The 23,893-nt window shown below is 43.5% G+C and overlaps 1 protein-coding gene across 1 annotated transcript; it reads left to right on the top strand.

Moving 5' to 3' along the window:
- Positions 1 to 6,145: 6,145 nt before the first annotated feature.
- LOC147703704 (cardiotrophin-2-like) lies at positions 6,146 to 13,090 on the top strand. Its single transcript, XM_086928946.1, has 3 exons — positions 6,146 to 6,185; positions 7,954 to 8,096; positions 12,632 to 13,090. Exons 1-3 carry the CDS (start codon positions 6,146 to 6,148, stop codon positions 13,088 to 13,090), a joined length of 642 nt encoding a protein of 213 aa, XP_086785072.1.
- Positions 13,091 to 23,893: the final 10,803 nt, after the last annotated feature.

Below are 23,893 nucleotides of genomic sequence, written 5' to 3'. Positions count from 1 at the left end.
AGTTGGTTACAAAAGAATGTGGCCTTTTCCCTAAATATGTGTTTCTTGTAGGAGAGCCGTTCGGGTCTTAGAAGCGAGAGGAGTGCCAGGGATGAGTTCTGTCTCCATAATCTTTTGCTTTGTCTCAGTTGTCTCCTCTCTTTATTCAGATCAAAGTTGTACCAGGATCTAGATTGGAATTTTCTTTAGTTTGAGCGGTGCCATTTGGTGAAGAACATCTGTCATCACTGAGCTATAGTGGGCAGTGAGGTCATCTACTGTGTGAGTGAGAGGTTTCACATGTAATTAGGTGCTGATCTTGGATTCCAGCTATATTAGTGGGATTTGTTTGATCTATCTTGTCCAATGATTAGGCTTGCTGAATGTTTGTCAGACATGAGGTGGGCTGTGAAACTAAATCTAAATCCGGAATTTGTAAAGCGTGAAATACTCACCCCTTAAAGGTTTAAAGGCGGTGGGGGCCATTGGGGAGTTTAAGTGAGCTATTGCCCAGAATCACATAGTGCTGAGCTGAGCTGCCGCCGGAGCTGGGTATCGAACAGTGAGCCCTGCTCTCTGGAGTCAGCCGCCCTGGCCACTGCACCACACCTCTCCCTTTGAACATTATTAGATGGTGGTCCCACCAGTCGATGGGCATAATGAATCGAAGGGAGGCAAGTTCACTTCTGGTATAATTGGATTTAGAGTAGAGCCTTTGTTGTTGGTCAGTTTGTTGCAGAGTTGCTTCAAGTTGTTTATTCCCAGAAGGGTTATTAGGTTACGGACTGTGGCATCTCCAATGTCATTCCAGTGCAGGTTGAAATCACATAGGAACATGTCGCTGGTGTCAGTTAGGGAGAACTGTGTTATTATGTTGGTTCATTTTTTGTGAAGAGTATGCGATTGACGGGTGGGTGGTAGATGGTGGGGAGTTTGGTAGGAGTGGTGCCTTTCGTTGTGAGATCAACTCTGTGTTTTTGAAGGTCGAGTATCTCATGGTCCCAAGGGCATTGAGCTGAATTTCTTCTCTGTGGATGATAGCTAGCTAGCCACTAATTCGACCTGGTCTGTCATGTCTGATGACTCAGTAGCCTATAACTATGACAACCAAAGCAAAAACAAGAAGAACCTTCTAATACATGAAAAAAAACCACTGTAATTTTTTTGCTTTGGTTTAATAGCTATGAGGCTGAATCATTTTTTTTATATCAGAAGGTGTTTGGAAGTCACTTTGAGTAATTCTACCTAAGAAGATATGCTGTTTTAAGTACATTCAACTCAGCGTATAACTGTCTAATTGAGCAGTTCCCACTACTCTCTACGCTATCTAATATTCGATTGTGACCAAATCCCAGCGGTCCACCTTGTTTACTGGCAAAAAAACTTCTCACCTGTAAGTACTTAAAGAAACTCCTACTGTTTATATTAAACTTAAGTTTGTAGCTCCTGAAACTGGAGCATACCCCCCTGGCCAAGTAGATCCCCAATTTTCCGTATGCCGCTGCTCTCCCAGTCTATCATAACTGAATCCCTGAATATTTCCCCCGGTAGAGAGGCATTAGTTGTCATACGGGTATACCTGTTGTATCTGCCTAGCCCAACTTTTTTGGTGAACGCCCTCCAGATCTTATACGCTGCTTGTAAAGTCTTAAACCTAGTGTGTTTAAAATAGCTAAAATCAATGGTGTTTAAAAAACAGTTCTCTGCATCCCTACCCAACAGTGCAATATATACATTTTTACTTGAAGGCCTAATCCCAGTCTGCCCATTTCCGTCTCTTCCTCCCCCTATTAGTCCCTGAAAGTATTGTAGTGCTGCCGCCCAATAATAAAGCCTAAAATCTGGAACCCCCCACCCGCCTCTTTCTCTTGATAGGGTGATGTGTCGATACGCCCTCCTTGTTTTCCCTTCTGCCCAAATGAATCTGTTCAGTATCAGTTCCAGTTTGTTAAACCAGGCATGCTCAAAAAATAATGGGATTGCTCTAAATATATACAACAACTTCGGTAATATAAGCATTTTGATGACATTGATGCGCCCCACAAGAGTTAGATGCAGATTATGTATCCTTTAAAGGTCCTGCTTGACTTTAATTATTAATGGCTCCATATTTATCTCTACCAGGCTGCCCATGTCTGATGTTACCCTGATCCCTAAATATACTGCCACTGGGACTACCCTCTCTTCCTGATACACTGTAAAATTGTTTTTAACTATTTGTGTCTTCCCTTTGTTTATCGAATATCCTGAAATTGCCCTGAACTTTCTTGCCTCCAATTCGATTTCCTCAATGGCCTTACTTGGATCTGGGGTAATAATGGCCACATCATCTGCATAGGCAAATGCTTTGTACTCGCTGCCATGCATATTATCTGAGGGGAAATTGATGTTGCATTCCAACCTCCGAAGTAGTGGGTCCAAATACAGGGCAAAAAGCAACGGTGAGGCGGGAAGATAAAGTTATATTCTAATGGCCAGGTTAAGGAAAAGTATCCTGTGAAGAAAGAAGAGGCCAGGTCTACGAAAATGCTTTGCTCAGTAAAAGTTCAAGCTTATGTGACACTCTCAACCGTTCAAGGTATAGGGCCTTATTTAACCCGAGCACAGACACCAGAGCACAGATTTTAACTTACCCACCTGAGGTTAAACACTATGCATCATTTAGTGGCCGTTCTGGTCACAGGCATCTGGATTCTTTCACTACCCTGCTGCCCATGTGATAGGAGATCACATCAGTCAACCAAACATTTCATGTTATTTTGCACCCTGTATACTACCTTCAGAAACGGTTTCTCCTCCCAATACTCGTGGGAAGATTTTGTGTGAACCACCAGGAGAGAATGCATTTCCTATTGTTGTTCTGTCTTGATGTTTATTACATAAGCATTGAAGTTAAGGAAAAAGTTTGCGTTGTGACCTGTAAATAGTCAAAGATTCTCAGGCACTTCTAGTCTTGATTCGGATATGATCTCACTGTGAAATTCCTTTAAAAAATACACTTTAGCATGATTTGCACTTTTATGAAGGAGAGTTTTTAAGGGAGAGCCAGCAGGGAAAGACTAGATGTATTCTTCCCAATTTCCTGTGCGTCTGATGACTAACCTGTAAGCTATGTATGTTAACGCTGTTAGCGCTATATCCAGGACCTTTTTTTATATCAAAGAGAAAATTGAGAGAGGTTAGGCATATCCCTTTGAATTTGTGTTGATGTGATTTTTTACACCTTAAATTCGGGATGTGTTTTTATAGCCCTGTTTCTTAATATAAGGGTGGAGATGGGTAGTTAGCGCACAGCTGTACCCAATATGTCTTTGCACTTGTGTGTTTACACTTGTGTGTTCTTGTGTGTGAGAATGTCCTCTTCACAGGAAGGTTTTATGCTATCTCCTTTGTAACAACTTTTATCTTTATCTTTGCTGTGTCTTTTATGACCATAAAAGACACAGCAAAGATAAAATACTATGCTATGGTCAGAATAAAGTAGTTTTGATGGTGATGATGATTGTATTAACTGTCAGAGTTATTTTACTGTAACTATACCCTGGAAACTGCAGATTAAACAAAGATTTCAGCAGCAGGTGGCTTAACCCATAACATATTTCAAAATGCAGCCTGTGGCCAATCAAACAAGTCAAAAATGGTTAACTATTAAATATGGCCTTATTGCGAATGTCTTTTGAGAAGAGTTCTTAAAAATAAATGTGCTAAGTTGACTGTCAGTAAATGCTATGCGTCACTCCACCTCGTGTGACCCCATCCCCTATCTGCTGCAACAGCTGGACTCCTGTGCATTTATTTTCCATTTCCAGAACTGACTTTGTTATCTAACAAAATCCAATAGATTTCACTGCCAAGACCTCCAACTGTCTTTGCCAATGCCTGTTCTCTTTTTGTGGAACAGTAAAGCGTACTCGTTCATTCTCTTCCTCTGATGAACTTTTAAGTAAAGTATGTATGTAAACGTTGATATTATAAGATTAATTAACATTATTATAAAAAGATTGAACATCAGCATGAAAATCAAAGCAAGCAAATGTCATTAAATCACAATTTAGGAATCCACTAAAAACAATTCGTATTACGTTGATCATGGAACCATTACTGAGAGGTTTGGTGAACTTTTAGTTTATAAGACATCTGTTCAACTTTTGTCCCTTTCGATTTTCCTTTTCTTTCTTTTTGTATGTTTGGAATTGTTCTTATTCTCTTTCTGTATCTGCTACGTAATTGTTTTTATCGATTTGTTGTTCCTTCTTTCTCAGTGAATATCTTTCTCTTTACTCATCCTTGTTTTTTACTTTATTTCTCTTTATTTCATTGGCTTTTATGCTTTTTCTTCCTTCTTTCTTTCTTAATGTCTTTGTATTTTAGTGAACTCATTTCTTCAGTTCTCTCCACTGCTTCTGTCCCTTTTTTCTGACGCTCATTCTTTCACATTCTTTTCTTCTTTTTGATCTATTAATGTCCTCTTTTTACTCCTTTGCATCATGTTTCTTCCATCGTAGTGATCATTTTCTTTATTTCTTATATCACTCACGCGTTTACCTTGCTCTGCTTTTTTTCTCCTTTTTGCTTTATCCCCTAGTATCACACCTAAGTTTTCTATCATATTTTTTTATCGCCATCCTTTCCTCTCTTGTTTTTCTCGAGTCATATCTTGCTTCCAGTCTCTAGTGCTTTCTTGTATTTATCTGTCATTTCATGTTCCTTACTTTCCTTTTCTTTCTCTCGCATTAACCCCTGGTTCCTTCTCTTCCCGTGCCTCCTTTCAACCTGCCCCCTCCTACTTCACCAGCAGCAGACTCAAGCAGATAAATATATCCCTCCCATTCCCTCTTATTCTGAGAGCTCAGTGCTGTTTACTTCATTCTCTTGCTGCCTTCTCTCAACAGCTATGAACTGCAGTCCGCCGTGGCGGGACCCGTATCACAGCGCAGACGTCCACGCCACGCTCCGGCTTTGCAAAGCCCCCTTCCCGCTCCTCTTTTCTGCCGTCGTCACCCCATTGCAAACTCCACTCCCTCGTTACTCAGCTCCTTTCCCTCTTCTCCTCACCTGTGCCTCCCACCGCTCCCTGACGGCTGCAGAGTGCCCCGGCCTGCAAAGCACCGGACTACTACAGACAGCGCAACCATAGAGCGGGAACCCAGGTAGGATCAGCAGTGTCAATGGGACAACTTGCTTTAAGTGCCTCTTGATAGAATTGTTTATGTAGCGCACAGAGAGGGGACTGTTTTAAAGCGTTGAAAATACGTCTTTACACACACAATGGTGTAGATGGAGTACGGTTCAGTTTTGTTATTGTTACTTTTCCACTTATTACTGATGAAAAGAATATAAAACATATGCAGATATGTTACAATGGTGCTTTGGAATGCTATATTATATGTAAGTTTAGTGTTTTGCCGTGCCATGCTCACTGCTTTGCCACCTTACACTGAGTTATGTTGCCCTGTGCTACGGCTACGAGTGTTTTGTAACGTTATGCTGGACCAGTTGGTGCTGCCCGCTGGGAAACAGGTGGTTCTGGCGCGTGGACTCATCAGGCGTTCATCACCCAGCGGTGCCACGCGCTGTACAGCACCAGCGCGAGCGCACAGAGCAGACGTCCACGTGGAGTGCCGTAGCGCGCCCGTGCCACGGGGCGGCGCTGGCGGGCCGGCTCCGCATGGCGCACGAGGACTCCGGGAATGTCCCCGGCCCCGCCCCGGCGGCCTGCTTCATCGCTCAGGAATCCGCTAGGAACACGCCGGGCCGCGAGCGCCGCCCACGCGCGCACACTCAGACACGCACTCACTCGCACGCGCGTGCAGGGTGAGTCGCGTCCATTCAAGCCGCGCTCCTTTTGTTTTTTTAATTCCTCTTTCCGCCCCTAAAGGCGGCCCCTGGGGAGTGTGAGGTCACCGGCCGCCCTCTTCGAGGAAGCAGGAACTTAAAAGACGGCGGGTGCCCCCCCCTCAGGTGTGTGCCCGGACACGGCGCGGTGCAGGGTGGCGAAGGCGTGTTCAGGGGAATTCGGAAACATGGAGTGGGTCACGGATGGCAGGGGTATAAAGGGCCCCCAAGAAGCATGGGGAGACAATCAGACAGTCCAAGCCCGGCCAGCGCGCCCCATCTCAGCCTCTTGCCAGTCCCCTGCCAGCCCAGCCAGCGCCCTGAGGCGGACATGCGGCAGCACGCTAGCGCTGTCCTGGGTGCACCTCTCAGTGAGTATGCGCCGCTACGGGGCAGGCAGAGTGGGTTAGCTTTACATGCAACCGCAGTCAGCCTGGCAACTTAGGAGCACTTAAATAATAACAGATGAGACTTTTTCACCACCTGGGCGCTACATTTTATCCTACGCCTCCTTTCTGCCATGTGGCATGTTAAACTAGTGTAGATTATGCTTTATGGTATGCTGTGAATTAAGCTATGCATATAGAGCTATAACTATATACCGAACTGTGTACATAGGTATACACCATACGGAGTTCAGGCAAGCTCGCGTCGTTAATGCATATACTACTAACACCTGTTCTTGAAAGCTCCCACAGACTGTAACAAGTGTTACTCTAAGTATCATAGAAAACAAGATTTTGTAACCAGTGATATAGTTTGTTGGTGTATCTGCTTTGCAGGACATTCATTTATTTGAGGAATTCTGTTTAGTGCTCATATCAGAACACTGTTCTGTACAGATACATATTGCATGACTCTTTAGATATTTCTGATTTACAGTGCCTCGTGGGGTAGGTCTTCCAGCGCACACTAAGAATGGATTGATATTCAAGGCGCTTGTGGCAGTAAACACCTGCTGGACACAGATAAAACACGGTGTGGTCCGCACGCAGAGTCCAGTTTTCTCAGTCGCTGCCTACAGGGCGCTCAGTCGTTGCTCACTAGCTGCCTTGGTTTTCATAAGTTTCTTTATGTTTGGGTCGTCAGGCAGTAGTAGTCTGCGTTCTGATGTCTGGAGAGAGGGCATCCCAGAGGCCAGGGAACTTCTGAGCTGCGTGCATGTTCATGAGTTCCAGCAGACAACCTCGGTGGTGGCTGATAAAATGCTAGTATAGGAGGGAGAAATGATTTGACTGTTTGCCGGATTTTTGTGTTTTGGTCTAATATGTAATATACTATTTGTGTTGGCTCCAGTTAGAGTCTGTTATGTTTAGTTGTCATATGCGTAACGTTATTTTGTGACGTAGTATGTGTTGTTTATGGTATACTATGTCATGTGCTGGGGTTTATAAAGAGTGCAGCTCCCAGTGTTTAACATGCCCCTCGAGGATGGCGTGACATAATGTTATGAGTCTTGTGTGTCTATACGGCGGTGTGCTCTGCCCAGGCATGCTGTTATAGACGAGGAATCTCCTCAGGTGACGCATGCTACCAGCCGCCGGCTTTGGAGTGCCTTAGAGATAACTCAAGTGAAAGTCTTTTTTTAAGACGTGAAAGGAAAGAGATACAGAAGAGAGAGTTGTGAATGAAAGTGAGCCGCGGGTCATAGGCACTTTGGGAGTGACATTTTCTAGTACTGGCCAGGCTCCAAAAGCGAAGTAAGCGTGCAAGTGGCGCCAAGAGACCTTTTGGTGTATGTGCGCTCAACAAATTCCCTATAACATGACAGGTGGGGACCACTGTAGACCCCCACAGCTAAAGAACATTCAGATGGGAAAAAGAACAATTTTAAAAAGTAAAGCGTGCATTTTCATTGAATTTTTAGAGCTGAGTAGGGTGTTAGTTTCAGCTGGAGTTCAGTTCAGAAGAATGAAAAAAATATAAAAGGCCATCCGTTATTGGTGGTGAAACAATGGGTCTTAAAAACTAAACACCAAGCCGCCAGCTTTTCTATGAATAACTTTTCGACTAAATTGTAATTTTCTGTGGAATGCATTATTTCTCGACGAATGTGTTCAATAACAAGTATAAGTTCAAAAAGAATTTCAGTCAAAAAATGTTTTCTTATTTATATGCTTATCTTTTTCCACTCCACAGCCTTCTGCATGCTTGTGTCTGGAAGCTTCCTTTCCATGGCCCAGACAGCACCAGTACCTGAAGGGGCTGCAGCGGTCATTGCTCAGACTTTCAACCAGGTGTCGCGACTGCAGGGGGGCACGCCACTTCTCCTAAGCACCTACGTAAGTAAATACAATTTTATTAAAGGGTGCACGAGAGGGAGGGATGGGGCTTTGCGTTAATTTATCAGCACTTATTTGGCCTTTTAAAATCATGGGTCCATCCTGTAAAAACTACAACTGTGGTTTTTAAATCCTGGTCACACCATATCTAGGGCCTTGAGACCCTGATAGTCCCATGTCAAGGGTTTTCATACCCAATTCATACCACTTTCAGAGTTTCAAAAATGTTATTAACACCTCATCTGGGGTCTTCACGCTCCATTGTTACCACCACATCTAAAGCCTTCAATACCTGTTAACACCATTTCTAGGGTCCTTAAATCTCTTTAGCTTATATCTTTGATAGTTTAAACCTTTTAACACGAGTGTCACGTTTCAGGGCCTTTGTAGCTTATTAGCACAGTGACTGTGGTTGTAAAACTCTTACCAAGCTGAGGCCTTCATAACCCTTAATCCCAGATCTAGGGGCTTCATATCCTATAGTGCAGTACTTGGGTGTCTTCAAATCCTGTTAGAATTCTTTCCAGGGTCTCTGCATCCAGTACTATGTCATGAGGGTCTTTGAATCACATCCAGGGCCTAAGGCCGGGAAACCCCTTTGGGTAGCCGATGCACAATATAAATTCAAAAAATAATAATAATAATAAGCATCCCATACCATAATGCACAGGGTCTCCAGACCCTGTGAACATCCTGTCTAGGGCTCAGAGAAATCCATTAACACCCCGTCTAGGACCTTCAAATCCTTTTGGCACCATGACTAAGGCCTTGACATCCGATAACATGTCTAGAGCTCCAGCACAGTATGAAGAAGCTCCCCTTAACAACCCGCCCATGCCCGTAGACCTGGCATTGCTGGGGTAGTGGTCAGCATATTCACCAATGAGGGTTGAGCACAAAAGGTCCCAGAGAGAGATCACAAACAAGTTGAGTGAAATCGCCTTGACATCCTGTTATCCCACCCGCAGACCAAGGGCCCAATGATGTGTCCTCTGATGAGGCGATGCAGGGGAGTATTTGTGGTGTTTCTTGGCAATGTGATCCAGCTGAACAGCTGCTGATGGCCGATGTGTATGTCCTGCAGGTCAGCGATTAGGACCCCAACAGGGCTAACTCCGCTTTTTATCCGTTCATGGTCCATACAATGGTACCACTAGCTTAGGTAATAGTAGCACCTGTATTTGCGAACAGTATTATAAAGGTATCACAAAGGGACAGAGCAAATACAAGGATGTCTGTAGGATCCTTGGGATGCTCCGGGCACCTCCAGGGTCGCTTCGCGCCAGTGCTTTTCGAATGCGACAGAAGACAGTTGATGCCAACTTCACTTGCCATGGGGTTATCATTCCAGTGATAGCATTTAGGAGAGATGTAGAATAAGAAATAGCCATAACATGCTAACTGGACATTAACAAAAAAATATTTCTAAATAGCGCTTGGTGCCAAAGGTTTTGCCATCTCTTAGTAAATTCTGGAAATAACGTGTTAACCAGACTGTGCCGGGTCCTGCCGATGCTCACCACCAGCAGTTATTAAAAGTCGGTGCTGAGACGGGCCCCTCTCCGGCTCTCAGTTTTTGCCCAACTCTCAGGGTGAAAAAAAATCTTAACTTTGCAGGGTACTACTGCTTAAAGTCTTTGATGTAAGTTTAAAAAGGCTCGTTTTACTTCGTTCACAGTCTCATCATTTCAGAAATGAAGCATTTTCAATATTATATACAACAAGCCATAGTTTTTATTTATTTATTTAATGCAAGTAACAACCACTGGCAAAGGCAATAGCACTGTCTTTTTGTAGTTATAATGTTACTTGTTGTATCTCATTTCTGGATGCAGTGATATTAACAGCAAAATACCACTCCGGAGGCACAATATGCCAGCTAAGCAAAGGTTTTTAGCTGATCCGTTTTTAAGCCACGCCCTTAAATACATCGGGCCCGCCCCTTTGAGACCCCCCTTTTTTTCATTCCACTTATAGCCCTGGTGGTACCATTACTCAGTTTGATGTGAGCGAAGCGCTTGCTCAGCCTTCTTATGTGGGCTGATGTAGGGAAGCCCTCGAGCAACTAGGATTTCTCTTTTTCCGCTGCAGAAACTCCCTGTGACGTCTTTCCAGTGTTGTCATGTGAGCGATTAGCAGAAACCGCGAATCCGGCGCTTCTCACTCATACATAACAGGGCTGAACAGAGCCTAACACAGGGGGCAAAGTCTCACCCTGGAGAGACCATGAGAACCTCGCCCTCCCGCTGGGGGCATGCACATCTCACCTTCACACAGGGGCCATGAGCACGCAGCCCTCATCATAAGCGTCTCGCCCAGAGAGCCCGAGGCCCACTCACGAGAAGAATTGTTCCCAATCCCAGCCGTCTGTTGCCTCGCGCGGTCTACAGCGCCTGAGGTAGCAAGGTGTCTGCTGACTCCCGGGCAGAAGGCGCGCTCCCCCCCCCCCCCCCCCCTCTCACCCAGGGAGTCTGGCCTGGATCCATCTCTCAGTGGGTGATTGTGAAAGCCAACAGGGCGGTCTCCCTTTTCTTAGCTCATAGCCTCCGGTTTCACAACATCCAGACTGACTCACGTCAAACCTTCCTCACAGGCTCCATATTCCCAGTCGCGGTCCTGGCCTCACACCTACAGCCTCGAGCCACACCCCTCAGCATTATTCGCCGCCTAGACTCCGTCACTCACTGCCCGCCTCCATCACAGCCTCCGAGCCCTCAGACTGACTCCGCCCCCGGGTCCATCGCAGCATTTTGATCCTTTGACCTCAGTCACGGCCTGTAGCTCCCCGGTTGATTCGGAGTATTGTTCAGCCATGCCTTCCATCACCGCCCCTACACCATTTTGAATCTCGTTTCTCACTCTCCGTCCCAACCTGTGTCAGACCCAAAAAATTCATGCTCATGCCCTCGACTGACGGAGGAGCTCCATCCATCATGTCAGCCACCTGGCCCGCAGTCCGCGATCTGACCCAGTCCAGCACCCAGCCTAGCACCCAGCCTTGCCCCACACCCGCCCTAGCCGTCGGCCTCCATCTCTGCCTTCGGCTCCGCTCCCAGCCCCGGTCTGTTTACAGCCTTGGGGCCACTGGGTGACCCCAACCGGCGACATACCGTGGGGTATCTTTGACCCTGTTCATTAGTCATATAGCACACCTTGTCAGGTAGCCGCTCGCAGGCGGTGACATCATTTCAAACTTAGCATCGTGATTCAGTCACATTAGTCTCTTTGCATTCTTCACTTTGTTACCAGTTGGGGTGTTTTTTTAAACTGTTTCTCGTACCCTGCAGTCCTGGCTTCAACTACCATTGGTCCGTTTGCTTCATGTGTCTGGCCCCTTGGCCAGGATTTCGAGTGCCGAGTCTGTGTTACTTGGTACCCAAACACCCACCTATGCTGTACCTTTACTGCAGAGTTATTACCAGCCCCTCTTCTGGGCTCATCGGCCCCGGATTTGCCTTTTGCTGTCCTCTTTTCCGCTTTGTCTCTTGTTCACTGCCTTAACCCTCTCCTCCTGGACGTCAGATCCCTGTGACTGAAGACCTGCCCTATGTCTCTGCCATTTAGGATGGGTTTAAAAGACTCCATCAGGACACCAACACAGGTGTTGTTTGTGTGTGTGTTGGGGGGGCTGTGCTGCTGCCCCTCACAAGATGACCTGCCTTACCGGCAACTTGCTTTTATCTGCCGAATCCCCCCCAAGGATTGGCTAGTTTGAAGGTTACCCATTTGTGCCAATTGTGAGCGCACCATTTTGGCACACTGGTTTGCACGCATTTCCCCCCATTCCTCTCACCCCCCCATGCCTCTACCTTGCACGGTTTTTGGCGCTCTTTACCTGTGCCTTCACACAGCTCTCATAGCCTCCCATCTCACAGCAATAAACTTTATCCACACCCTCACTCAAGGACTCTATCCCTACCTTTAACCTCTTGCACCCTCTTAGCCTTAATTCTTCCCACATCCATAGTCGCACCCTCCACTCTCGCTTCTCTGCCATCATAACAAGAAACCCCTATCGCCCCGTTTCTATTTTCTGTTTTTAAGGCGTAACTTGCATCACCAAGAACTCTTGCATACCCCAGCTCCTGGGTGTAAGGCTCTCCAGGAGCCCGAGTGTCACTCCCTCACGGGGTGGCGATTGCTTCCAGCTCTGAGTGTTTGAGAAAAAATCCAGGGTTTTCACTCCCTCAATCTAACACACAGCCGGCTTCTTCACCCCAACCTTCTTGACCTTTACGCATACTCTCCAGCATTAGCATACGGCCTCTGCCTCACAACTCATGGTCTGCCTGGTGGTGACCGCTCTCACTCGCAGCACTCCAGCCGTCTACCTAATTCACATGCTCCAGACTTGCTCACAGCCTCCAGCCCCGCTTATGGCCAATGTTTCCAGCCTCACTCTTTGCTATCAGCCTCAGTCAGTCTCCAGCGTTACCATCTCTCTCAAGCCTCATTCACAGCTAGCCCACAGGCCTCTTGAATTCTACTTGGATGAGAATACAATTTAACACATTTCTGCATTTGTCTTTTTGCAGCTGACCTTCCAAGGAAGCCCATTCAGTGACCCAGGATTCAGCGCCCCTGAGTTACAGATCACCGGCCTGCCCATTGCTGCAATCCCCTACAAGGCATGGCGTACCCTGAGCGACGCGGACCGGCTGACGAAGAGCCTCAGTGCCTACACCACTCTCTCTGAGTTTCTGCAGCTTGTCCAGGATGACCAGCGTAGCTTGAACCCCGACAAGGCCTCCCTCTTGACCCTCCTGACGACGGCTCAGGCCAACATTGATGGGATCCTCAGCAACCTGGTCACTATCATGAAACGGATGGGCATCGCTGAGCCTCCACTAACCGACCCCCTTATGGCAGCCTCCCTCAGCATCTCCACATTCCAGAAAAAGGTGAGGGGCTATGTGGTCTGCCGGGAGTACATGAACTGGATCGACCGGTCTGTGCGGGACTTCTCGTTCCTCAAGGACAAGTATCCAGCTTAGGATCAAGTTCACAGAACCAGGCAATGGGATCACTGATTGGAGTGAGGCTCTGCTATCTGCAGCAGGGTCAAACACTCCATATGAATCATCATGCAGTGAAAGGAGGGCCTGTGGGCTCAACGCCTGCCCTTCTGAATGGAGCTTTATGCTGTTACCAATTGGATTTATGCGTTAAGATATGGTTGAATTATCTTTTTGCCCAGCCCTCTTTCAGGGAGCAGATAAAGCAACAAAAAGCCATTGTGGGTGCAGACACCTTCATTCCAAATGGGCTGGAAGCTCATGCGAGTCAGTTCTGGAGCGGGATGTGGATGTGCATCTGAAGAACTTTGCCAAATTGCCAAGTTTGGTCAAGAAAAACACCTTCTTCACCACAGGATGAGGAATTTTAGATGAGAAACCTACAACTGGCTGGCATTCTAGTCTTGCAGTCGTATTGGAATTTCGACTGGTCATTTTAGTTTGAGATCATGAGGTTTCTCAAGGCATTACATGAAAGGTACCAATGGAATAAAAATATAAGACCCACAGAATTCGTAAGGAGCCAGTCACCAGATGGGCACAGAAATTGGAGCCGTGTCAAGATATGAAGGATTCCTGTTCACTCTAATAGATATTGTTCAAGAAAGCCACGGTGCCTCTAGTAATTTATTAGTAAGGTATTTAAGTTAATGATGTATTTATTTTGTATTTCACTTATTACAAATCTTCATATTCTCACCGAAAGGTTTTCTAATGATTGATTTTCCTATAAAGTTTACAATGTGCCTAAATGCAGGACCTTTGCTCATATTTCAACCACTGTAAATTATACAATAGACTAAGAAATCATTCACCGTTTAAAAAAAAAAAAACGATTAGAATTAGTCAAAATATGCCTTTCTTGCACACACTGTCCAGCAAGTAGTATTTTAGTCGGCCCTCAACACTTTGGAGCCTTAATGATGTAAAATTACCAAACATGACAATTGCAAATATGTATTTAATCTTTTAAGCATACCCAGACAGAAGCACTGCAAATCAACATGGATTCTCCCTTCTCCTCTATGATGCTCAAGAAGCATAGACCATCACATTATTTTGCACTTGTAGAGGCCTCCTTCTCTTCCTCGTGTTTGAAAAAATCTGCACAAGCTTAAATGTGGTCTGGAGCACTGTACAAAACCCTACATATATTTAAATCAATATTAATTTTCACAGATTTCAAATACTGTGACTTTCTTGAATATATTACCCAGAATCTGAAATTAGTCCACCAGCAGTCAACCAATCAAATTCTTTATTCAGCACGAATACTGGTACCATAAAAGATAATAAAATATATTTCTAATAAATATAACATTTAAAAGCAATAAAGATTAAAACAGTCAAATCTTTTCTAAAAGTATGCGTTACAATACAATGCTTTTCCTAAGATATATAGCACCCCTAATTTAAAGTGCAGTACTAAAACGTACAGAAGGATTCTCAAGTGCAAATATATGATGTGCCAAAGTTTTAAAATCCCTGATGTTTTGTTTGAGAAAAATTGGTTTTAAATAACGTTTTCTCAAACATACATAAAAACTACAGAATAAGATAAAGTGGTGCGTGCTTTGTGTCGATACACCATCACAGGGGTTCACACTTGTAGGATAATATTTAATATCAGGAAAGGCAGCCAGGTAATGAACAGTGCCCAACCAAAATCTGGTTAGGACAAACGGTGTTGCCTGTTGGTTAACTAGATAAGATATGATTGGCACAGAACTGGCAAAATGCTCGATAAAAATGTCATAATTGTTTGCTTCCTGGTTCTTTCTACATCCTTCACTCCAATCTATAATTCATAAAGGAGGCCTTGATTTCACTATTCTCAATGGAGAGGCTACTTTCAGGGTCTCTCAGCACAGGTAGATCAAACAATAAATAAGAGTCATTTATATAGGATAACCATGGAATCTTAAAAGCATTGTCAAATGCAAGGCTGTCTAAAATTACAGACTTTGTAAAACTGGTTTGTGCTTTTGCTCAGCAGTCCTTCTTAAACACTTTTAAATCCTCAACAATGTTTAAACTTGGAAAAAACACTAAGATATAAAATCTTTGACTTTTTTGTAATTACGGTTTTTTGTTGATTAGCATTATTTTTCTGTAATTTTAAATGGTATAGCTTTCTTCCACAACCCACTGTTCAGACTCAAGAATCGTATCTCAGCACAACGTTCAAATCCATAATAATGGATGAAAAGTATAAACTATGCCTTAATAGAATTTAATTGTTATGTAATAGACTGTTTATTCATTAACATTTTCTATAATTCACAGTTTTAGATCTTTCATTCACATATTGTCCAAAGTGATGAATTAGTGACTCAGAGGTCCCCTCCAAATTAGATGAACTTTGCAAACTATTTAAACATACATAATCAACAAACTATCTAGTGCTATAGTTTAAAAAGCAATAGTTCTGTGTTCGAAGGATTACCAAGTATTTTCATTTATCAGTTATTTGAAGCCTTATGGCTTTCTTACATATCCCATTTAGAAGCAGATATCCGTATCCTAACACATAACATGACCCCCAAAGTATGAAGGAGCTTTGCCTCTACAGTCCTTAAGACAGTTATTGTTTTGCCACCTCTTTGCAATGTGGGTTTGCTGGCTATCCAAATCCAAGTGAGCAATAAATGTCTAAAAAGTATAGTTAGGACATTATTATGCTTGATATGAAGATCACATCCCTAGAGGAATGTGAGGTTAGTTGAAGTTGTTCAGTTATGTAGGACCTTCTCTATTTTCTTCTTCACAAACCCATCGCCACTGTTCACTGGCTTCATTCTCAATTCTATGTACATTTCGTTTTTTGTGTCCTCTGTAGCAGGTAACTGGGGCATTAGTGTCCCTGCTTATCCATCCACCCCCTGCATCTCTCCCACGAGATCCATTCCAGAGTGTGAAAAGGGAACATGTTTCACAGTGTCCTTTCTGTTTCCTACAGCCAAACTATGGTATACAGAAAGTAAATCTGAAATAAAAGGAAATGCTGTTTTTTCCTGTAACACCAATACATATTGGACACTACATATTACCCAATCACACCACAAATCACTCCCTTGATCCATGAACTTCTAATGTCATTTTAACATGATGTGTCCTGTACATGCGCACAACATATTTAATAAGTGTCTAATTTATGAAGGAAGCAGTTTACACGTGTTTTAAACTGGTATTTTTTTTTAAAGTTGTGTAAATATATTGAAGATTATATTTATTTTCATGTACTTATTGACATTTTTTACTAAAATGCACTCATATTTATTTTTTAGAAACTTCGACCAAAAATGTTACTTGAATGTTATTTTATTAAAATGTGTTTTATGACGATTGACTTTTTAAAAAACAGTTGCCTTTCCAAAACTGTCACAGTGAATGTACACTTTGTGTGACACTGCTGCTGAGTTTGTTCAAACGTTATTTTTTTTACAAATAAAAATATTTATTATTTTTCTAACCTCTGCAGTTTGTGGCTTTGTGCTGTTGTTCTAATTGCTCATACACAGGAAGACTGGCTCCACAGACTAGATATTTCAAAGGTGTTTCAGACTTGCATTGGATACACACATGCTAGTTAGGCTGAACTAATGGTACCGAAAATGTCTGTTGACACTAAACAAGAGAGAGAAAGGCAGAAAATGGAGAAAGAAGGATGATGACAAAAATAGGAAAACAGCGACCAGAGGAGAAAGTAGGGACAAAACCCCTAAAAACGTGAGCTATAGAGACCAGATGTGTAGTGTGCTGTAGGAAAGGGAAAGAGAAACGCGGTGGAAATCAAGGGTAGGCCCAGTGTTTCGGCAGCACCATGGCAAGATCATAAGAAAAGCTTGAAGCTTGACCTTTTTTTTTTTTGCAAGTTTAGCACTGGTTATGTGCACATCGTTGTGCCATATAATCCATGTACACCATAGCGTATGTCAACAATCGAGGAAGTATATTAAGAAATAGGAAAAGTAAACAAAAATGTAATGCACAACCTAAAACCTTAATACATAAAATATATAAAAGGACATCTGATGGTTTTGATAAAGCTAAAACTAAGTATTACCACTAAATTGCACCTAGAAATGGAGTGTCACTTTAAGGAATGGTCAGTCAGTCCTGGGGTGGAGTAAGAGAAAAATCTGTCACTTGAGCCTTCCGTGATGAGGCCTGACTAGTGGGCACAGAACAAAAAGGCTGTCAGAACTGGTAAAAAAATCATTAAGGAGGATATCTCAGGAAACCTGAAGGAGAGGAGAAGAAAATACACAGTGGGCTTGCAAAAAAGTTAGTTCTTGACACTGTGTATTATGGATGTTACAATGAGGCTATTTGTAAAACCCAGACTTCCATTCATGCAATTGTCATGCCATGATGAGGTCAGCTCTGGGAGTGCGCCAATCCAGGTAACCTTGCTGACCACTATCCCACTCAGCTGGTTTCTCTCACTGTAAAGGCTGGCGGGGGCATGCTGGCCTTTCCTCCTTGACTCGCACTGTCCATTTCCCTATTAACAGTGAAAATGTTTGCAGGTTCAGGGCTCTGAAATAGTAGAGGACCTCCCAGTGCAGAAATAAATCTTCCAACAATGACTAGGGTTATACATATCCGCCTCTTTGAGACAAAATCGTGATTTGTTTTTGTGTGCAGGTCACGAAAACCTTAATTTTCAGGGATACTCGTCCACAAAAGCGCATGAAAAAGCAGTGATCTAACCTGTATTGAAGCAGGGTAGGTTTTGCCAACGAGCATAACCTTTCCAACACACACCATTGACATTAATCACGGTAGGGGTTTAAAATAAATTTGAAAGAAAATAGGGATCCCTGGAATCGGCCAACAGAGAAGAACTCTTATGTCCAATACTACTTTGAACCTTTTTTTGTCTGCACGAGGGGATGAAAGGTTAGTGCTTTGAAGGTTACCATAGAATGCTTTGTGGCAAACTAATTAAGCCTCAAGAAGTGCCTATGAAGTGGTTGGTCATTTTGCTTCAAATGAGAGCGGGCTCTTGCATGATTTGGGTAAAATTTGACTGTGAGTAGGTGGCTGCATAATCGAAAGGCAATTTTCAAAACCAAATCAACTTGCTCTCTGAATAAGTCCTCTCCAGGGAACTGCTTGCAATTTCAGTCATCCTTACAGCCCTGCAGAGTTCAGGAATATGCTGCAGAGTGAATGAATATGAAGCCAGGATAACGTTTGAGGATTAAATGTAACCTCATGCTGGAAACTACATCAAACCCTGTGTTTTGTTGCAGGGGGTTAGCTACATTTTGACTTGACCAATCTCTCCGATATGGCACGCAGGCAACACACCTAACCGTTTACAGGGGGAAGGTTTTGGCAGTGCCTAAAAGACAGATTTTTCAGTATCCCCCAGAATTTGTCCCAATACACTCAGCTGGCAAATCCAGCCAATGATATGATTCGAGAATCTGACTGCAAATTCCCCAAACTGCTAGATAAAACTGTCTACTCCTTGTGGACTGTTCCGAGATGGCATGCTTTCCGTGATCTTGTGGTGCCGCAACTGCCATATCGATAGAAAGCCTAAGCCCTGACCATCATAATTAGGGAAACCTTTCAACATAGGTAATGCCTTCTGTCACACCTTCACTATTTTAGATTTATCTAAATTGATCACACACTTTTACACTATCATGGTCCATTGCCTGCGCTCACCAGTGTATGCCAAGCAGATATGGAGATGTTATCCTCTGAATTTAAGTGGTGCTCAAGACTTCCACTGCAGAGGTCACTGTTACAATCACAGTATATCCACAACTTGGTGTGGGGCTTTGCACCTGTACCACCATCACTAAGAAAACCATGTAAGTAGAATCAAGATATACTACATCTCACAGAGTGCCAAGTGAAACTCAAAACTTGCAAAGGTAGTGATCATCTTAGAACTATTAAGTATAAGAACCTCGTGCTTCAAAGCATTCCTTGGTAGGCAATCATAATACCTAATAGCTGCAAGAGTTTGGAATCGAAAGTTGTCTAATATCTTGTTCTCATAGAAGTATTCCGAATGAACTTTAGAGACCGAGGCTTTAGACATTGGTTTCCACTTTTGAATTGGAGTCATCCTTAAAAGGATTACAGACTCTATTGCATCTACTCACAGGAAGAGCTAGAAAAAAACCTTTAAGTTGGCCATACTTTGTATCACTTGAGTCATACATGATAATAAGTTACTCCCAGACGTGGGAAGGTGAATGATTATAGCCAGAAGTGACGGCACAGTACAAATGAGTATTCATCATGCTATAAGTGATGAACTATTTGTATTGAGATTCTTTAGATGACTGACTTTATTTCTAACTTGCTGAAGATAATTATAGATACCAGTAAACCAAAGAACATTTCAATATCTGCAGGCGTCATCACTGTTGATGAAGCGGCCTCTGTCAATTTCTTATAATATGCAGTACGATTTTTCCTAGGATTGGGGAACTGAGTCCTAAGGAACAAAACCTCACTCCTCTTCCATGGAGTATAATCTCACTGCTCTTGGAAATGGGCCCCTATCCTTGGTCGAACAACATTTTGCTGATCTCGTAGCTCTGGTAAATCAGGGAGATATATGGGATAGACTTCCCTCATCATAAACTGGGAGACTGTCTCGGGCTCTTCTCAAGCAGCCTACTTCGATAAGCGACCAGCGTTGCTACATTACCAAAGACCTAACTAAGTGCCATATCAGCAGCATACACATTGTCCCTAATATCATAAATAATCTGGGGTGCGGCAACATTGAAACACTGTTCCCACAGTCCAATCAAAGTAGCCGACATGTGCTTAAGGGCATGCTGCTGCACAAACGGCACATAATCTTTTACCACACTCTACACATCCTCCACACTGTAAATAGGGTGACAAGCCCACTGAATGGCCTGATTGGTTACCACCTTCTTCTCTTCATCGCCCACATCAGATCGTATCAATATTCGTACCAATTGCTTCTTAGCAGTCACCTAGTCCCTGTCCCCTAGTCCAACCATCGACGTACTGCTACTCAGAACTGTCGGGGAATGGAGGAACAGGGAAGGAGCGGTATCAGAAGGAACAGGCATCAAAGTCGCTAGTGGCTGCATTGTAGGTGTGAGGGCTGGAGCGAAAGATGCTGAAGCAATAGGCGTAGCAGGGAGACTTGCAGTCATCGCAGGCGCAATAGGTGAGGCCAAAGAAAGAGCGGGAGGCGCTGTAGCCAAAACAACTGAATCAAAAACAGGAGAAACAGAAACAGCAGAAGGAGCAGACGACTGGGGCTGTGGAAAAGCAGGATATATTTTCTGCGGGGTGTATAGGGGTGGAGGTCGAGTATCTAACAATTCCTCCACAAATGTATCATTTTCTTCTCGGGCAACATAAAACTTTACACATTGCAACCAACATTTCCTGTCAGCACACTCTATTCCTTTCTCTACATCATACGCTAAAGCTTTCTGTGTCACTGTCTGCATTTTTCCCTTACGGGCCTCTTTCTCTACTTTCAATTGTTTTTGTTTAGCTTCCTTTTGCCATGTTCTAAGGGAATCAAACATCGATTGCCTACTTCTTTTAGCAAACAATTTATCCCACAAAATATTAATTTTCTGTTCCTCAAAAGTGCCTGTCAACGGCCACTGCAACTCGGCATTGACCCGCGAATATTTGTGCCATATTGTACTAAACATAATAGGGCCATGGCCATGTTTCACACACATGTCAAAATTTGGAGGGCCTTCTGGTGGTGCTCGCTGACTTTCTTCAATCGAGCATCAGTAGAACAACAACGACAGCCCAAACAAAACACTTTGCAAAAGCACAGCATCTTTCAAAAGTAAACAAGTTCACTATTTATGCTGAGCAGATATTTGCAAATATCTTACCAAAATTGGTCCTCAGACTTCATCGAAAACAAACCAAAGTGGTACATGTTCACAAGGAACTCAAACAAATTCAAGCGCTTGTCTAAAAACAATCCTCAGACCGTACTGAACACAAACCAAAATGGCGCCAAAGCCACAAAGAACCAAAGCAAACTCACCTGGTTCACACAGGCCAAACACATATTCTCCACTGCCGACTCTTTGGACAAAACAGTCAAATCCAAGGGTTTTGCCATTCAGGACACCAGCCAGGATGACCACTGGGCGAGGCACCGCCCGGTTGGACAGACGGGGCAGCTGCGAGTACCAGACTCTCTCATGCAGGGATCCCCGGTCTTCCTGTCCGACCCAAAGAGGCCCGACCTCCTCACCTCTCTGTGGGTGAGGAAGGGCCACACCCGATGGGGTCCCTGTTCAGATGCCAACTGAAGGAAGTGATCCAATTAGGGCCACCCGGGTCACTAACGACCACCTCTCAGCCTTCCACATAAATGAAGAGTCAGTCAGACAGTAGAGAATACAAACCAAAGTAATTTATTAATCACACACTCGAGCGGAGTCCAGTCTGACCAGTCTCTTGGGATTTTGCAGTGGGACTGACCCCCGCCAACATAGTAATACATGATATACATTTCCAGTACCCTAAGGACATGCTCAGACTGGAATTTTCCAATTAGTAGCTAGTGAACAGAGGAGACACAGAGGGATGAGCTGCAATCCTGAGACCGGGTACATGCTATCTCAGTGTCAAGGTTACTTGCCCATGCCCGCCACTCTAAGGGTGGTAGCAGGCCTATCTAACTGGAAAGGTATTTAATGACAAAACAGTCTATTCCTTAGTGCAGCGAAGCTCAGCCTTGGAGAAATAAAAAAAATATTGAGGCTACTTTCTGCTGAGGCAAACAGTTTGAGACAGAAGTTTTGTTTCGATCGTGGTACGAAATGGCAGCTAAATACAAAACGGTACCGAAAATGCTAATTTAAGACGTACAATGCATGAAAAATTCTGCAAAAACATTTTTATTCCAACAAATGGCAACTAGTACATCTGGAGCATTATTACTAATTAATACAGAATTAATTGCTATACGGTCTATGGTTTAGCAAGACCGACTCACATTAGACATCCTTTTGGCAAAGAAAGGGGGGTCTGTCACATGCTAAAGTTAACTCACTGCTATTCATATATCCCAGACAAGAGTAGACAGATAGAGGAATTCACGGGGAACATAACAAATTTGAGACCTGAATTACAAGAATTTGGAAACACCATGTCTGTATGAAAAGTTTGGGAAGGGTTTAACTACAATTGGCACCTGGTTTTCAACAGCTGGAAAGGGAATAATAAAAGCAATATTAATGGCCATACTAATTGCCGGATTGTGTCTGATCATACTATATGTGCTATATTTGGCCTGTAAATATATACTTCGCAAAAGACATAATGTTTATGAACAAAAATGGTTTTGAAAAACACATGGGTTTAGTGGGAATAATGAATGATGACAACATAAATACACTACAACACACAAGAGGAGTAAATAGAAAGAGGCAGGATACATTTAAAGTCTAAACTGCATTCTAGATTCGGTTTTGACGGTGAAAACAACCATTATTATGATAATATACACCATCAAAAGGGGGAGAGTTTGAGAGAAATTACTGCATATTTAGAAACTGACATATTTTAGAAAATTAGAAATGCAATTCAGAGCATATTTTAACTTAAGTAAAAAGCATATTTAGTAATGCCTTACAAAATGTGTGTATATCTTTTAGTAGAAAAAGTAAATAAAAAAAACATTTTGTAGCGTGACAAACATAGATGTGAAAATTGCTATTGGAAATGCTTCACTGAGTTTGTATGTATTTTTTTTTATTTTTGCACCAAGCAATTATACTTTAGCCTGTGCAGCGACTAGGCCTGAACCTTCTCTTTGACCCTTTCCCATAGTAAAATGTTCTCTGCAAACAGCCTAACACTGATGTCATATTAGAAATCTGCTAAATTGGCTCTGAGTAAGATGGTCCTACTTCCCCGCTGCCTCTACGCTCTCAAGAGCTCCTTCTGCTGTGTCCCTAGAGCTACCTTCACCACCCTAAATAGCCTCCAAGTTTCCCAAGTATGGACGGGAAAGGGCAGCAGGGTGAAATTGGAGGTACTGAAATTAGATATGTAGAGAGTTTGGTTCCTCCAGACCTTGGTCTCTATTATCTTGCAGGATTATTTGCAGTACACGGCACAGTGGTGCACTGAGGGTTTAAACACAGAGAAGGCGTTGTTAGCAGATTGCCGTGTGGGGGTAGAACTCCCGAGATACCTCATGATGGGTTCATGGCCCGTTCATTGTTCATCAGGTCGCAGAGGCCGAGGAACCGACAGTTACCCTGGTCCTGCATAGAGCTCCATATGCACAATTGCTTCCACTCTGCTGGCTCCACAGCTTCTGTCACATGCAAACAGAGATGGACCTTGCAAAGTGGTATGGGGGGTATGTGTGGCTGCAGGTGACCTAAACCTAAACGGGACGGGGGTCATTTTTTGCAGTTTGCAAAACTATCATGCACAGCACGCAAGAAATGGATGGCCTTCCAGGAGAAATCTGAGTAGTCACACACTGTGGTGCTGATACTTGACCTGGACTCCTTCAGGGGACTGATCTCATGCTTGTCTAAAACCTTGAAGGCTGATCATAGGATTGATGGGTAGATGGCTAATAGACCTGACGCCGCCACTAACGGAGGGGGAGTGGCAACGAACATTTGCCAGCAACGCTCGCTTTAAACTTACACAATTTTATTATTTGCATCACAAATACTTGCGTGTCCCCGCTGCGGTATGGAGCCTACACATTCCTACACATGACTTTGGATTGTTCTTGACTCCAGATAAAATAATCAG

This window comes from Lissotriton vulgaris, chromosome 7, assembly GCF_964263255.1.
Source record: "Lissotriton vulgaris chromosome 7, aLisVul1.2, whole genome shotgun sequence".
NCBI lineage: Eukaryota > Metazoa > Chordata > Amphibia > Caudata > Salamandridae > Lissotriton > Lissotriton vulgaris.
The sequence above is the reverse complement of the archived record's forward strand: the minus strand, read 5'-3'. Positions and strand labels throughout refer to the sequence as shown.